Source organism: Oenanthe melanoleuca, chromosome 3, assembly GCF_029582105.1.
Source record: "Oenanthe melanoleuca isolate GR-GAL-2019-014 chromosome 3, OMel1.0, whole genome shotgun sequence".
Lineage (NCBI taxonomy): Eukaryota > Metazoa > Chordata > Aves > Passeriformes > Muscicapidae > Oenanthe > Oenanthe melanoleuca.
The window spans coordinates 61,059,112-61,076,501 of record NC_079336.1 but is presented as its reverse complement, the minus strand read 5'-3'; the positions used below and the strand labels follow the sequence as shown (position 1 = coordinate 61,076,501).

General features: G+C 44.8%; 1 protein-coding gene across 1 annotated transcript; it reads left to right on the top strand.

Moving 5' to 3' along the window:
• The first annotated feature begins 358 nt into the window (after window positions 1-358).
• TNFAIP3 (TNF alpha induced protein 3) lies at window positions 359-16,693 on the top strand. The gene is made up of 9 exons (XM_056488456.1): window positions 359-665; window positions 3,722-4,034; window positions 8,153-8,343; window positions 8,559-8,706; window positions 8,884-9,054; window positions 9,725-9,905; window positions 11,334-12,244; window positions 14,087-14,319; window positions 14,987-16,693. Exons 2-9 carry the CDS (start codon window positions 3,722-3,724, stop codon window positions 15,266-15,268), a joined length of 2,430 nt encoding a protein of 809 aa, XP_056344431.1. The 5' UTR covers window positions 359-665; the 3' UTR covers window positions 15,269-16,693.
• The last annotated feature ends 697 nt before the right edge of the window (window positions 16,694-17,390 follow it).

Here is a 17,390-nt window from a genome sequence, read left to right as displayed (position 1 = left end):
AGCTGCAGCCGAGAGCTGTGTGCCAGGGCAGCTCCGCGGGATGAGGACGCGGGGCGGGCTCCGGGGCAGCCGCCGCTCCCAGCCCGTTCCGGGCGCCGCTCCGCGCGGCTCTTCCGGCCCCAGCCATGCGGCCCCGGGCCGGCCCGTGAGCGCAGCGGGACAGGACGGGCCGGGCGAGCCCCCGCCCGGGGGGAAAGCAATAAGGAAGGAAGAAATGGCATCCCGGCTCCCGAAAATCCCGCGGGTGAGTCACGGCGGGCGGGGAGGCGGCGGGGCTGCCCGGCGGCGGCGCCCCCTGGCGGCGGCGGCCGCGGCGCTTGTCACAGCCCGGAAAGTCCCTGCGCTGCCGGTGGAAATCCCCGCTGGGGTTTTTTGTGTTGTGTTTTCAATCTCCCTTTTTTTTTTTTTTTTTTTTTTTTTTCACCCCGGCGCTTAACAGAAAGGGAAAAAAACAAGCGGCTGGGCTCAGCCCTTCATTCCGCAGCGGCGGCAGCAGCAGCAGCAGGAGCAGCAGGAGCTCCGGCGCGGAGAGGGTGGAGAGAAGGGAAGGAAGGAGCCCCGGCGCGCTGGGGGTTGATGGATCCGAGCTCCGTGCCGTCGGCCCAGCCTCGCTGCTGAGCAGGAGTCAGGGCAGGATCGGCGGAGGAGGAGCCGGCCGCGCTGAGGTGAGCGCCGCTCTGGGCAGGGCACGGCGGAGCCCTCAGCGTTCGGCAGGAGGGCGCCTCGGCTCCGGGCGGGTGTGGCGGCGGGCCCGCCCGCACCCCCGGTACCCCCACAACCCCCGGTACCCCCGTACGGCCCGTGTGGCGGCTCCCGGCCGGGCGGGGACGCTGTGCCCGCTGTGCCCGCTGCTCCCGGCCCGGTGCCGGGGGAAGCCCCCCCCGCGCCTTCGGGTGCTGCTCCTGGGAGCCGTGCTGTGTCCTTGCCCCTGGCCCAGGCTCCAGCGGGGCAGGCGGTCAGGGGGCGCGGAACGCAGTGTGTGTAAACCGCTCCTGGGGCAGTTAAAAGAGCATGGGTCCTCATCTTCTGATTCCGTCAAGAGTAGCGCTGTGTTTTGGGTTGTACCGAGCGAAGACCCAGGCAGAAAAATCTGGGGGGGCTTAAAAGGTATTATGGATGTTTGGTTTAGAAGTTTTATTACTTTATGGAGAAGTTTATTGGTTGCCGTTTTTCAGATAGAGGACAGAAAATGAAAATAACTTTGTGAAACTGCTGGCAGATCTCAGAACCGTGTTCAGCTTTCCCGAGACAACATCCTCAGCATTACACGTTTGGAAAGGATGCTGTGTCTAATGATTGTTTATAGCTGTTCTTTTCTGGGAATTCCTAGTCATTACTTTTCAGAAGGTTAAAGTAGCATGGAGCAAAGCACAGTGGACTATAAATTAATATAACTGTAGCTCATTTTTCTGCTTTTAAATCTCCAGCTTAAATGGCTATTGAGTTCTGTTTGTTTTATCACATTGATTTTGAAAATAAGGGTTGCTTGGCTTTTGCCTTGATTGACATTTATGACTGTAAATAGCACAGGCAGTAATTTCCACGTGTGGAGGGGAAAAAATGCCGGTAGAACATAGTATCGAATAATGTAGTTTCAGTGAGTGCTTCTGTAAATTCAGTACTTTTTGTTACTTAAAGCTGGAAATAACCATTTCAAGGGTCCATGCCGGTAGTGCTTAGTCATGTGATTAGTCTTTATTCGTGTAAAAAAATCCCATTGACTCAGTGTTTCTACTAACATAAGTCAGGAATTCAGTATTTTGGTCATCTCAGAGCAAAGTAGAGCTGTGGTTATCGTACAGATTAATAAAGGGTTGTTTATATGTCCTCCTCAGAATCATTCATTCATACATCTAAATACAGGATTACATAAATAGCATGTGTAAAACTGTATTCGTGAGGAGAATGAATGAGAAAATGTGTTATTTTCATTTTAAGGCTGTGTGCTTGTGGGAAAATGATAAGAATATGCCATCTGAATTACCTAAAGGAAAGCTTTTCCGTATGTTGCAAGATGTGACAGCTCTGAGCACGGTCCCTAGTGCTTTTAGGGTGTTTGAATGACATCACCCTGAAGTAGGACTTTGTAGCATCACCTGTTTCATCTGCATCTATTTAGGGCTTGTCCACTGTATCTCTCCATCAGCTGCTTCTCAGAGAGGTTATAGAGGTCAGCTCTTGGCACCTGGAGTTTGAGGTCCTCTCTCAACCTGAGAGGGTCTTTTCAAAAGCTGTAGCTGGGCATTTGGAGGTGGATGTTGCCATGGAAGTGTCTGGGTGAAGAGGAGAGAGCAGCTGTTTCCCTGTGGGCAAGGAGTGCTGAAGCCTTTCTGTGCAAGAAAGACCTGCCTCCAAAGACCTGGGAAAGCCTTCCTGTCAGTCTATCAGACTGGAGTTCTTCTTCTGTCTGTGCCTCCTGACTCCTGTCTCCATGAGAAAACTTCCTAATAGCTGCATAAACAATTTCATGTTGCTTCTCTGTACTTGATGTCCACAGATTGATACACATGTATGGCTAGATACTTGTCCTTGGATTCATAATCACAATGGTGGGTTTTTCTAATGTTATTAGTTGTACTCTAAACATTTTAGGTATGCATACTTTTATTTGTCTTGATACAAATTTTGCTTTGTTTTTAAACAAAGCAAGAATGGTTGTGGACAGCATGGAGAGTCTCTCCCTGTAAAAACAGGTTTTTGTTATTATTGTTGTTCTTACTGTAGTGCACAGGGGTTTTGAAGGATGTGGTCCCTCTGGCTCTAACTAGCCACTAAGTTAGTGTCCTCTGAATTTCATAGAGTGTAGCAGGTTTGAGGTTATGGGTTTCTATTTTTGTTTTTCCTGCTGTACCCCATGAGGCCAGACTTACTGAAGAAAGGAGTGGAGGGCAGTAAATATTACATGTCCTAGTGTGGAAATATATTGGGGGTTTTGAGCCAAATGGAAATGTTTTTTCAGCTCTGTTGACTTACCACTGAGTAATAGTGGCACTGCAGTCTGCACCCCCTCACATGGCACAAGCACTTCTGAGCCATAGCTCTACCACTCACAAATACAAAGAGGCTCAAGAAAAGTAACCTAAGTCTGTCCTCGAGTGACAAATTTCTTATCTACCATATCTGGCCACTGTAAGTATGGGACTGATGCTAGCACAGCTTGCAATTCTTTGGGTTCTTTCTGTACTCTACTGACCATCACTGCTCAGAATGTATGGGCTGTGGAAATCTGAAATGGTCACTAACTGCTTTCTTTTGGCATGTTAGTAAAACAAGAGCTTGAAATGTGCTGAAATTTAGCAAGTGTGTTTGGGATTACACTGTGCAATTATCAGTTAATTAAGTTTCCAGGATAATTTTCCTTTCCCTTGATCTTGCCTTCTCTTATCCTTATTTTGATTTAAATGCTGTTTTTTGAATGATGATGCTGTTTCCTTAGTTATACATAAATCCTCTTGAATATCTCAGTAAATTATATCAGCAAATGAATGGGATAAGATGATCAGTGTCTGTATCTGAGTAATGCAGAGAAGTTAGTGAATATGAGCTTTAAAAAGCATTATTTACAAAAGGCTCTGTTGAACTGCATCCACTCTGTGCTTGCTTTAGGCAAAACTCCATCCAGAATCCCACCCTCAAAGTGTCTTTTCAGTCTCCACAGAAATGATGGCACTGTGATGGAAGGACACTAACATGCCAATAAAATGATCCTTTTTCATTTCAGATGTCTTCTAGAAACATGGCTGGCCAGCACATCCTTCCTCAAGCTTTGTATCAGAGCAATATGCTGAAGGCTATGAAGATCAGAGAGAGGACACCTGAGGATCTAGTCAAACCTCCCAGTGGAATAATTCATCACTTCAGGACTATGCACAGATACACCATAGAAATGTTCAGGATGTGCCAGTTCTGTCCCCAGTTTCGGGAAACGCTTCAGAAGTCCCTGACTGACCAGGCTACCCAGGCTTCACTGGAGCGCCAGAGGAAGCTCAACTGGTGCAGGGAAGTTCGGAGACTTGTTCCTTTGAAGACTAATGGTGAGTTACAAGTGGGTCTTTGCACTCACAGTATAAAACAGGTCATACAAATGTAGCATCTTTATGAATAGCATCTGAGTTCACATTACTGAAACAGAAGCACATGGCTTTAAAAATGTGCTGCCTTTTAATTTTAGTTTTGGAAATTAAGATTCTTCCCAGATGATGTACTGCCCTGAGGCTGTAGCAGACCCTTGCCCACAGTATGTGAATATTGTGGAAATTTTACAGATATTTTCATAATGTCAGTAACCTTCAGGGTCAAGAACAAGGCAGGGAAACTTGATTTGGAACCCATTGCCTTCCCATGAATCTGACTGCTACATGTCGGCTGCCTCATCGGAAGTGCCAAACATCCTTTAATGCCAGGCAAGAGGAGCCTTCAGATGCTTTGAGTGACCAGGGATGCATTCCCATATATATTTAGCAGAAGCTAATACCCTTCAAATAAGCCCTGCTGTTGTAGCTGGCAGGCAATGCTTGCTTGCTGACCCAGCTTTAAAAACAGTGACAGCAATAGCACTCAGAACATGGAGCCTCCCAGGAGCCTGACTCTGCTGTCCCTGGGGTCAGCACCCCACACTGGGGCTGCTCCCTCATCCTCTGCTCCCTGCCTGCGTTTGCCAGCTCTTGCCTTCCCTCAGGGCCCCTGTTTGTGACTGACACTGACCTTTGTGCAACACAAAATTTGCAGTGCCCTTTTCTTTCAACAATCAGTGCTGGTTTTAGGACTTGGCTTTTGGGTTACTCTTTGTGTATATTGCATTAAGTGCTACAAATGAAAAGGCACAGCAGTAGTGCCAAGATTTCCTGAACAGGTAATGTTTGTCCACAGTCTTGAGCAGGAAACCTTGGCACATGATTGTAAGAGTCACCAGGCATTTCACACTCAGTGGAGGAAAGATTTGGTAATGGCTATGACTTATGGTCATGCAGCTGCAAACTCGGACTCAGGATTCCTTACAGCACAGGAAGAATAGACAGTGAGGACTTCAGGAAGATGAAAGATACATTGTCTTTGCTTAAGGAGCGGATCACAGCAGTTACAGAAATGCTGGGTGTGGTGGACCTGCAGCGTTGTTGAAGTCCATGTTGTGTTCTGCGTTTGCTTCTTTTCGTATCTGCTTGTATACACGTTGCCTTTATCTTCCTGGTCCACATTTTTCCCTCTCCAAATTCTTCGGTGTTTCTCACTCTAACTGTTCACAGCTGTGCTTTACAAAAGCCATAAAAATAGACCCACTGAGTAGATGTCACTGCTCAGCCTAAAGCCTGATGTGCATGTCTGTAATTGTAGTAGAGGCACTGGCCTTCTGGTGGGCTTTTTGGGCTGCCTCTGCCTTGGTGTAAAATTCTTACAACTGCAATTAGGGGTGTGCACAGAAGTCATAGAATCTTGAGCTTTGGAAGGACCAGAGTTGCAGCTAGGGCAGGCAGAACTTTTCAGGTACTGGGAAGGTGACATCACTCCAAGTGTTGCATCTAAAAATTTCACTCAGATTTTCTAGGAAAACAGACAATGTGCATAATTTTTGCACAGGGCAGAGAGTAACAGCTTTAGAATCCTCCATATCCAGTCAATACAAATCCTGCAGGGGTTAATGCTGCCTGGACAGACCTTCTTTGGTGACCACATTACATTCAGCAGCACTAGCCTCCTTCTTTATCTCATGACCTTCAGCCAGTGTTGCACCTGGGAGTAGTGTGGACTTGGATCCCACCCATGAGCAGGCGTACCTGTATATGAGATGCTGAAATATTAGGGCAGGTTGAGGGAAGGCAAAGCAAGGTTTGTGGTCTCCCCATACACTGAGCAGACAAAAAACTTGGCTTCAGTTCATTGCTTCAGGGTCATTAAGTGCATGAGTAGGAGTGGCTTTGGAAACCTGTGGGTTATGCAAAGTAGTTGCATTGAAGGACCTTTGCAGGAGAAAGAGCTGTAGGAAGTGCAGAAGCCTGGAGAAGCCCTGTAGTATCCCAGAAAACAACTTCTTTTTTTTCCCTCCCATGCGGCATGAAAAATATTTTTAAAAAGTTTAGCTGCTTAGCCCATAGATGTGGGAGGGATATGTTAGTTCTCTCAGTCAGGCTTTCTTCAGAAAATTCTGGGGTTTTTTCTGATGAGGGTTGTAGCTGTTGAAAACAGAGAAAGTATCTCCTACGGGATCTTTTGATGTACATTTTACCTAATAGGTTAGTCAATCTATGTAGTGGTGGGGTTTTTCTTAATTAAAAAAGCTGTTTTGAATCACCACGTATTTCTTCGCAGACATCTGAATGGATGATAGAAGGAAAGCGGTAGGAGGTACAAAAATCGAAACTGTTCGGGTTTTTTCTTTTTTTTTTTCTTTTTTTTTTTTTTAATTTAAAAATTCCAGCATCTATTGGCTGTAGAGATTTCACTTGTATAATGAATTGGCACTCATTCCAGCTCGCCCAGCCACACCCCCTGGGAAAGTCCGAGGGAGGCTACGCTGCACCCGCAGAACAAAAAGTACAACTGTTGCTCAATTGCTAGTCAAACGGTGTGGGGGAATTCCAAGTGCTGTGTAAGGAATTTTGGGCAGTGCTTCTAAATAAAGAACCGAAAGTGAGCTCTCAGAGAGAAAAAGTTTAATCTTATCTTTGCTCTAGATTTTGCAAAGGGAAAATTTTAATGGGATTAATATGTCATCTTTCTTGGTCAGAAGGAAACCCAGTCAGCTTTCCTGTCTTCTTAGTTGTTCTCTGATTTTTGAGCTCAAGTAAGCAGCCTGCAAAATTGAAGTAAGCTTTTGCAAGATAGCATTCAGAAAACAGAAGGCAGTTGCAGGAACTTGATATGCCCCAATCCCATAACAACTTATGAAGCATTGAGTGCATTTCAGTTTGTATCTTATTTGGGAACTGGAGTCTGTTGTAGGCTTTTCTCTTCAATTTCACAGAATAAGTAGCTAAAGTGTTCACAAATGGTTAATTGAGCTCATAATGTATGTGGCAAACTGGGTTTAATTCTTTTGTGAGAGTTCTTTGGGTGTTTTTGTTTGGGTTTTTTCATGTGAGAAAAATCTAGTAGCTTTACCAGGGTTGATGTCTTCTATTCCAAGAAAATTGCTGTGGTTTCTTAGCATTGGGTGAATCTGTTTCCCACTGTGGTAAGCATCATACCTAGTTCTGCATCTGAGGACATGACAGTAATGATTCTTGATGTCTGCCTTTCAGGGGAGACATCCCCTTTTGGAGAAGATGACTAGAGATAGAATTTGAAACCCAGACATAGATTTTTTTTTTTTTTTTTTTTTTTGATCACACCTTTTAATTAAGTTAGTTATCTCCTCTGAGTCTGTTTCCCTTCTGAAACTCTAGAATATCACAATCCTTCCTACCTGTAAAGAAGAATTTTTCAATGCAAGGGTGTTGTATAAATGAAAATCGAATCACTGTTTTTCATTGACTTAGTTGTAATTTTGTATTTTAAAAAACAGTCCTCTAAGTAATATATGTAACAACCCAACACGCTGTCACTTCTGAGAGGAAGGCCAGAGGTGTTCCTGTGATTGCTTTACATAAATCACCTGCCATTCCCTTTCTGTCTCCTTTTTTATTACAATTCCTCCATCAAGCACAGCCAAGTGCCAAGCAGTGTTCATCAGGGGATGTGAGGCTTGGTGTTACTATAACGTTTTTTAATGATTTCCATTATCTCAATCTCATGCCATTGGGTGTATATTGTATAAATACCAATGAGGGAGTTTTACATATATTTTTTGTAATTTTAAGATGGCTTTGTTAATGTTTTAAAAAGCTATTTCAGCTGTGTTTGACCTTTGTAGTTGACCCCAAAATTTAGTTTGTGATATCAGTCAAAGTTAAGTAAGATAGGCAAGGGGCATTGCTGGATGACAGCTCAACTTGGATTGGTACAGAGACAAAACCAGCAGGGAAGGAAGTTTTTCTTTCTGTCTTTGAACAGAGACCACAACTCTGGTCTTCTTCTTTACAACCCTTCTGTCTGAGGCTTAGAGAGAAGTGCACAGGGAATATGCATATGTGCAGTGTAATTCTGCATCCCACAGGCTTGTAGCATTTTATTTAAGTAGCCATTTGAAAATAATGCACTCTTCTCTTTTTTTTTGCAGGTGATGGAAATTGCCTTATGCATGCTGCATCGCAGTACATGTGGGGTATCGAGGACATCGACCTTGTCTTAAGAAAAACATTGTTCAGTGCTCTCAGGGAGACTGACACACAGAACTTCAAGCTCCGCTGGCAGCGGGAGGCTGTTAAATCCCAGGAGTTTGTGGAAACAGGGCTCCGTTATGACACCCGGGTAAGGGAATGGTGCTGTGTGCTGAGTGCTCGCCAGCGTTGCCTTGCTGATTCTGTTGGCTTTGTGGCTTCACGGATCCTGGCATTAATGGAGAGCAGAAATAGGCTTCCTTTGGAGGAGATGGGAAAATGGGATTATTTGAGCACTGCTGTGCTGCAGCTGGTTCCTGACCTCCATGTCTTTGAACCATTGGTGACAGCTGTTTCTTTCCTCAGAACTGGGAGGAGGAGTGGGAATACCTCATTGAAATGACCTCCCCAGAAATATCTGGGGCTCGAAACAGACTTCCCTATAATGCACTGGAAGAAATTCACATCTTCATCCTTGCTAACATCCTCAGAAGGCCGGTCATTGTCCTTGCAGGTGAGTTGCCTACTGTGTTTCTTTTGTGCTGTGTTAGTAATCTTAGTCAACTGTTGTTTTGAGGTAGATGCATTTCAGAACACGATGTTTTCAGCAATTATTCTAAAACCCCCAGCATACGTTTTCTCTTGCCTGTAGCACACACTCACTTGTTTTATCTTTTTCTTCTTTTTGCAGATAAAGTGGTTAGAAGTTTAGAGTCAGGCTCCAGTTTTGCTCCTCTGAATGTTGGTGGTGTTTACTTGCCTCTCCTGTGGCCAGCTGAAGAATGCTACAGATACCCAATTGTGCTTGGCTATGACAACATGCATTTTACACCACTGGTGACTCTGAAGGACAGTGGGCCAGGTATTTTTTCAAGTACTTCATTTGGTATTTTTGTTCCTTTTTCAAAACCACTATGCTGATAATGCATTTGAAATGTGATCTGGTTTAGGTTTACATTTTTAAAGTTAAATAAGATTTATTTGAAATATATTATTAAAATGTGAGCAGAAAGAATTTTTCTGTGAATTTGAGTAGAAACTCAATGTTACCTTCAAGATATTGGTTGAAAGTAGAGTGCAAGTCACCTGCTTGCAGACTGGAATTTTTCAAAGGGTAGCCTCTGCTTTATTGTGTTCTGTTCTGCTTTCACTTCGTAGGAGAAGAAAGCAGTCTCACAGCAGGGTACCACTGCCTGGCAGGAATAATGAAATATATGCTTTACCAGTTTTGATGCATCTCTTCTGAGTGGACAGCAGTTCTCTAGGTTCAGGTTACAGCATCATCCCACCAAAAGGCATAACAAACAAGGCCCTACAATCCTGTTCATGTGGAGAAGATACTTGCTTATGGGGACATTAAAACTACTGTGGGATGGGGCTAAGTTTGTGATGTAGCTGTGTCTGCGACTGCCTTCAGTGATTCCATATAGAAACTGATCACTCTGCCCAGCTATTTTCCCCTCTCTCAAAAATTTAGTGGTGATACCTCCATGTGTTGCATTTTATGGTTAATCCATCTTGTTTCCCCACAGAAATCCGGGCTGTCCCTCTGGTCACCAGTGAACAAGGCCGATTTGAGGATTTGAATGTGCACTTTCTGACAGATGCAGAAGAGAGGGAAAAAGAGCAGCTGCTAAAAGAGTACTTGATAGTGATAGAAATTCCAGTGCAAGGCTGGGATCATGGTACAACTCATCTAATTAATGCTGCAAAGTGAGTGTCATTCCTGTTTCCTCAAAGTTATCTTGTTTACAGAGGTGAGACAAGCTGGGCAGCCCAGTGTGTTCTTTTGGTCTTTCCTTCCTTCCTAGGTGTCCCGTGTGGTTACTACTTTAAATACTAAACATTTGCATTACTGTTGATATGTTTTGAAGTAGTATGAGCTGAGGCCAGTCTCAGATTTAAAGGTAAAAATGTGTTCATACTTAGCAAACTGAAACTAGCATTTTAGAAGAAAAAATCCATTTGATCAGTTTCACTGACTTTTGGATTGCAGAGGAGGGTGGCTGAAAAGTAGTTGAATGCAGGAACTAGTTAGCCCAAGCTCTTGTGCTTTGTGTAAGGGCACATAATGGGCAGTTGGTGTGATTTTGGCTGCCCTGGGGAAAGTACTTGGCAGTATGTTCTGAGCACAGACGCCTCAATAGCCTGGGCTGTTCGTGTGGCAGTAGGCAGGAAGCTGTGGCCAGTGGAGGAACCAGCGTCTCTGCTTATCCCCCTGATGGCTGAGCATCAGTAACATGCAGGGAGCAGCTGGCAACACCCATCAGCTTCTCATATTCAGTGGACACTGGCAGTGATGCCCAGCCAGTCCCCTCAGAACTGACGGAGGGAAGTAACTCCCTGTATCCTCAGGGACAGGAGTCTGTGCTGTTGGCTGGTTCAGGTGTAAAGACCTTGAAAACTGAAATCCTTCTACCTGAAGGATATATGCACATGTAATGGGTAGCACTTGGGCTTCCCTAGTTGCTCTTCCCAGATATGTTCTGGAGAATTGCCAGAAGTTGTTAGCTCCTCATCCTATCAACTGTGGCATGGAATCTCCAGTGTAGGGTTTTCCTTGCAGCTGGAGGCAGAGTAAGGATGGTGTGATGGATGCTAGCACTGCATGCACCACGCTGAAGCCCCACCGTTTGTTAGAAGAATTCTGCTGGTAGATACAAATCCAACAGGGCAGAACCAGGAGCAGATTTCATGATAAGCTCTATCATGAAATGCTGAGCCCACTGTAGGAAGGCTTGTTCTTAGTGTGGGTTGGTGAAGAAAGAGGTCTTCTACTCTAAGTCTGCTCAGTTGAGCACTGGTCCTCAGAGAAATTTACCATTTAGGGAACTTTCTGCTTCTGTGAGATTACCCATATTCTTTGTGCAAACAGCTCTGAGACAGAAAACCCTCACCTAATAAAGGTGTTTAGCAATGTGTCAGGACATTTATTTCAGATGTGAAAGTCTCCATCACTGAACACCTGCTTTTAAAATTATTTCCATTTACACCAATAGCATAACATCCCAGATCTTCTTGTCTGAGTAATATGGATGTGCTTTAAATCTACATTTCCTTCCCACATTGCTTGTATTTGCTTCCACCCCCACCATCTGTTCTTTTCAACCACTGATGCAATCTTCCTTTTTTGGCTGTCAGGTTAGATGAAGGCAACCTACCCAAAGAAATAAACCTCGTGGAAGATTACTTTCAACTGGTACAGCATGAGTACAAGAAGTGGCAGGAGAATGCTGAACCTGGTAGAAGAGAGACATGTTCCAGGAACAGACAGGAGCTGTCACTTTCCCAGCTCTCCCTCTTACAGATGAAATGTGAAACGCCAAATTGCCCTTTCTACATGTCTGTGAACACCCAGCCCTATTGCCACGAATGCTTTGAGCAGAGGTCCCAAGGAAGCAAAGGAAGAAAGCAGCCCTCCAAAGCAGCACCTGAGAAGCTGAAGGCAGCTGGGTCAGGCTCCTCCCGTGGGGATATTTGTGAACCTGGGGGTTGGACATCTGAAGGTCCTGTCACAGAGCCTCGCTCTGCACCTCCGACCGCTCCGAGCCTTTTCCTGTACAGTGAAACCACAGCCATGAAGTGCAGGACCCCAGACTGCCCCTTCACATTGAATGTGCACCACAATGGGCTGTGTGAACGCTGCTACAACTCCAGACAGCTCAGCCCCTGCAACAACTTGGATGACCAGAGACACTTAGACTATGCCACGTGCAAAATGTGCCGTCAAAAAGCCAAGAGGACCTTCAATGGTATATGCAGCACCTGCTTCAAAAGGTCTACAGAGCAGTCCCCAAATGGCAGTCCCGCTTTCCTGCCCACCTGCCACCAGAGATCAACATCTGACCCGTCCCAGATCTCACAGATCCTCCACCAGCACTCCTGCCATCAGGCTCCCAACAGCAATGGCAAGGAGCCCCCGCCACCAGCACTGCCTCCCGAGGAGAACAGGGGAGGCAACCTCTGTAGGAAACCTGGTTGCAAGTTTTTTGGGACACCACAAAATGAGGGCTTTTGCACGCTGTGTTTCTTTGAGTACAGGGAAAACCATGGTAAGTGGAGATGGAGTGAGCTTTTGACACACTTGGCTGCAGATCAGCTTCCTTGAACTGTGAAGTTCTGTGTGTACTGGGTGATAAAAGGGCAGGGATAATGAGAACAGTGTGAGAAGGTGATTTTCTGTCTGTTATTATCCCATTGTCATGGTTTAAGCCCAGCCAGCAGCCAAGCCCCAGAGAGCCACTCGCTCACTCTCTCACCAGCAGGCTCAGGTAGAGAATTGGAAGTGTAAAAGCTGGAGAACTCATGGCTTGGGATAAAGAGAGTTTATTAGGAAAAGCAAAAACTGCATACACAAGCAAAGCAAAACAAAGAATTAATTACTTGCTTGCCATGGGCAGGCAGGTGTTCAGCTGTGTCTTCTCCCAGCCTCCCATGCACCCTTGCCAGCAGGGCAGTGTGAAAAGCAGAAAAGGCTTTGGCTCTGTGTAAGCCCTGCCCAGCAATAACAAAAACATCTCAATATTATCAACCTTGTGCTCAGCACAGATCCAAAACACAGACCTACACCAGCCACTGTCAAGAAAATTAACTTTACCCTAGCCAAAACCAGCATACCATAAAGGAGCACATGGCAGCAGTGTGAGAAATCTGTGAAATATCTTGTAAAACTTCCTTTCAACTTTGATGGAAGCAAAATCAACTCAGGAGGGGGTAGCTTTTCATACCTCTCCACCATCCACTGCAGTCATGGTTTTGGTATGAATTTTCTTCACAGCTAGACAAGTTGTAGAGGTCAGTGAGGGAAATAATGTAAATGTATGGAAAGTACTGAAAATCATTTATATTAGCAAGGTGTTTAAAAAGCCTTGAAGAATCTGTAGATCTCTTATCTGTTCTGGATGTAACAGGTATAATGCTGTGGAGTAACTGCTGTAGTTGCCTTGACAAGTGGAGCATGTAGAAGTTGACTGTAGATAATTAACTCCTATTTTGGGGTAACTTTGGTGTGTGTTGTTATACTCTGCCTTGAAATCTTCTTTGGTAATACCCTGTGTGTGCATGCACGTGTGTTTAAAGACTGATCTTCTAAAAGGCAAAAGTCTGTGAACAAATCACAGCATGAAATCTTCATCTTTCATGCTACTGCCCTGTTTCACAGTGAGAGCCCTGAGGTATAGATCCTGAAGGGCTTATTTAAGAGAAAATTATTACTTACATCTTCAGACTATTTTATTGCTGATAAGTTTGCCATTACTAATAAAGAAACATGGCATAGGTTGGGTTGGAAGGGACCTTTAAAGATCATCTAATTCAACCCCCCTGCCGTTGGCAGAGACATCTTTCACAACACTGAGCTTTCCACATGTGTTCAGTTTAGGGAACTTCTAGGCTAGCTTGCAATACCTTATTTTCCAGCATTGCTCACAATGAATTTTTTTTTCCTTCTGATTGTGGAATATATAAGATTGCTTCATGAGACTAAAAAGTGTAATGCACTTTTTCCCCTTAAGCTCTGTACCACTGTACTTCAATTATCTAATGTGACTGAAATGGGGGAGGCTGAAATGGGTAGGTCACAGATGATAGTCAAAGTGAAGTCAAAGGTGAAATTCATCTTGACTTCAGTGGGATCTAGGTTTCCCACTTAGGGCAAGTTTTTCCCAAATCATCTGTTTCAACAACTTAAATGAAAATCAGGCTTTATTAGCACCCTTATTTATGTAACATAAGAAAGATGTACCAACTGAGGGGTCTCAAAACCCATGTTTGAGGCTAGTTGACCTTTTTTAATTAATTTTCATTTTTAAGGTGGGGAGCTTTTTATAGCAGCTTTGGGTCATCAGATCTGTTGGGCCCATTCAAACTGCTCCTGTTGATGCTTTGCATTACAGACAGTGTTTTGCTGCGCCACCAGAGGAGATCTCAGAGGAAGTCTTCGGCAGCAGACCAGACGGGGAGCTCCGCTGCCGCCTTCCGTAACACTGTGTCCTGCCAGCGGCGCGACTGCGGCACCCTGGGCAGCACAATGCTCGAGGGCTACTGCCAGAACTGCTTCATTATAGCCCAGAACCAGCGGTTCCAAGAAGCCAGAAGGACAGAAGAACAGCTGGTGAGACAGCCAGAAGTAAGTGTGAACTTCTCAAAATCTTCCTCTTGTTTAGTGCTGCATGTTTGTCTCTTGCGGGAGCAGCTTGGGATCCATACTAGAAAGCCCTCAAATGACTGCATCTTAACCATCATGGAAAGACAAGCATAGAGCATATCATTACTTTTTCCTGCTGCAGTTGAGCAGTGCTCATAAAAAGTCATTCTCAGTTTAGAGTTGTCATGGCCATGCTCAGGTTTACCTCAGTTGGGATTTTGCCAGCAATTTTGGTGAAAGCAATTGGACCAACAGCTAGGTTGCTTTGTTGGTTGGAGAGGGATTTTCCTTCTTATCCTTAAACCTGTGCAACTATGTCAAGGGGTTCATGTTGCATTTTTTATTGAGTCCATCAGAGATTGTCTTTGTTCCAGACAAGGCTTTTTAAAATTTGGTTTGTTTTGGTCATTTTAAAATTGAGGGTTGCCAAAGATAATAAAAAAACCAGTATTTTTTCCTAAGAAATGTCATAATTTGTGATTTTATTTGGTAAAACTCAACTTGGCTCTTGGTATTGCACTTTGTAGAAGTGCTTGTGAATAATCCCCAAGTGGTTACCTATACAAACCACGAGCAGAGCAAAAAGGAAACGAAAAGCCATTTGTGCTGCCAGCACAGCGACTGACAATGTGTTTTAATGTTTTTCAAGAGAACAGGGCAGCACAGAGATGTGCAGCGAGCGGCACTGAGCACCCAGAGGAGGCAGTGTGCTGTGGCTTCGTGTAGAAACAACCTGGCCTGCAGAAGTGATGACCTGTGCCCGGAGTGCCGGCGCCTGGGCCAGCTGGCGCCGCCGGGGAGTGCCAGGGAGCCGGCGGCACAGGAGCCGCCCAAGCAGCGCTGCCGAGCCCCTGCCTGCGATCACTATGGCAATGCCAAGTGCAACGGCTACTGCAACGAGTGCTACCAGTTCAAACAGATCTATGGCTAGGGCTTGTTCTTGGGGAGCAAGAAAGCGATGCCAGCTACTTCCTTCACTGAAATGGTGCTACATCCAAAACACTTTAACAGTCCTGGGAACTGGAGGGTGGGGGAAACATAAGCTGTCTGCTCACATCATGTTTATTCCCAAGAATGGGAATAAATTTCTACTTCCTCTAAACACTGCGTACAAGGACTGCTGAGAAGGTCACATTGCCTTCTGCACAGAGCTCTCGTTCATGACTAAGCTCCTACAATGCCGTATTTAATTCTTGGACTTCCCAGGAGGAAGTATGAAGCATTTGAATCCAGAGAACTTCCCAGTTCTGCCTCTTTCTCAATACCTCCCCTCTTCCAGGCAAGGAGCCATGTCTATTGTCAGAGGTGCAGGACCTTTTTATGTTTGCATACATCAGGCAGGGGCAAGTCCTTCCTGAATGGGATTACCCAGGACAGACTGATGCAACTTCCAGTTGACATCTGAAGAAACGTGATTTGGTTTGCCCGTGTCCTTGCTGTTCTTACAGAGCTCATCACAGGCATTTAGGGTGATAACAGCAAGCAGTTCTGAGTTTGCAGAGCCTTTGGCAAACCACAGCCAGAAACAAGACCAGCACTCCTTTAACCTGCTTAACCTAACCAGCATTTAGATCCTTTCCCAAATCCCAACACAGCTGAAAGGCAGAAGTTACAGAAGAAATGCATGCGATGGGGAAAATGCATCCTGCCATTTCCCACTTGTGTGGAAGGAATTACCTCCAACAGACAAGAAAAACCCCAAAGCCCTTTGTCTTCACTTCTGAAACGAGATTGACTCTTGTCTCTCTTGCACTGCAACTGTCAGGAGTATGTGTGTGCTGTTCGTACCCTCTCTCCCCACTTCTGTCACACTTTCTGTCATCCTTAATGTGATTCTGTTACCATGCAAACAGCTGGGAGCTCAGTAACAAGAGTTCTTCAGGATTGAGATTTTACTCCTGAAGTTTATTCATCCACTTCTCAATCTTCCTCAATCACTTCTTCAATACTTTCTTTAGCAACCTCAGCTTTACCACTGTACCCTTACCTGCTTCTCTCTTCTCCTTTTACACCTTTTAAGTTTTCAGCATCTATTTTGCTGCTATGATTTTGGAGGTGATACCTCTTCTAACTTGCTTCTCAAGTTTAGAATCTTTTTCTAGTTACTAAAAAAAAGTTTATAAAAAGAAAAAAAATTAAATAACTCATTACTTATTTCTGTTAAATTTTATATATTTTGTGAACCTTAATGTGAACGTATGTTTTATTAAAATATTTATATTATTTGAAACAATGCAATTTGAAATTTGCACAGCTAGGTTTTTTTTACATATATTTACTCTAGTGTTGAAATTACAAACTTAAATGTATAATTGAAAAACTTTCTCTGGTATAAAGAAATAAATTATTGAAGGATTGAATTTGTTATTTTTATATCTATGCAAGGGAGCATAGTTGATGGGACACCCCCTGAAGGAAGCCTTCCTGTTCAGCACTACTGTTCAGCATGTTACCAACTGCTCCTTGGAGCAGATGATGAAGTCAAGGCTTTGAAGAGGTGATAACTTGCTGTAAGTGGGTGTTCTCTCAGAAAGGGCTCTTGGTTCTTTTGAAGGACCTGGGTATAAGAAGCTGGCTCCTGTGGGTGCAGAGTGTTTTCAGTCCCCAGAAGAATTAGTGTGGGAGAGTATGGATGGTGCAGGAGCGGACTGCAACAACACCTAAGCTATACTGGCTTGCCTTGGCTTTCTGTGTTGATCCATCAATTGTTTCAGGAATTCCCAACACGTGGTTCTTGAGTGCCACCCTGGGAGATGGTGATGGCAGCACATGATCCCAGCCTCCACACAGCTGTGTGTGCAGCCCCAAAGGCAGAGAGCAGGCCCACAACCTTCCCTCTGCCAGGGACAGCAGGGGAGCCTTGGCATCAGAGTTGCTCGGTTGCTCATGAAGAGCAAGCTGCCAACTGCTGTTTGAAAAACTACATGAAAGCAGTGTTTTCTTCTCATCCCAAGCTCAGCCTAACCAAGCCTCCCTGCCAGGGGATTTCTGCACTGTAACTCCTGTATGGGCACTCAGGTGTTTCAGACCTCTGCCTAGACAGGCAGTACTGT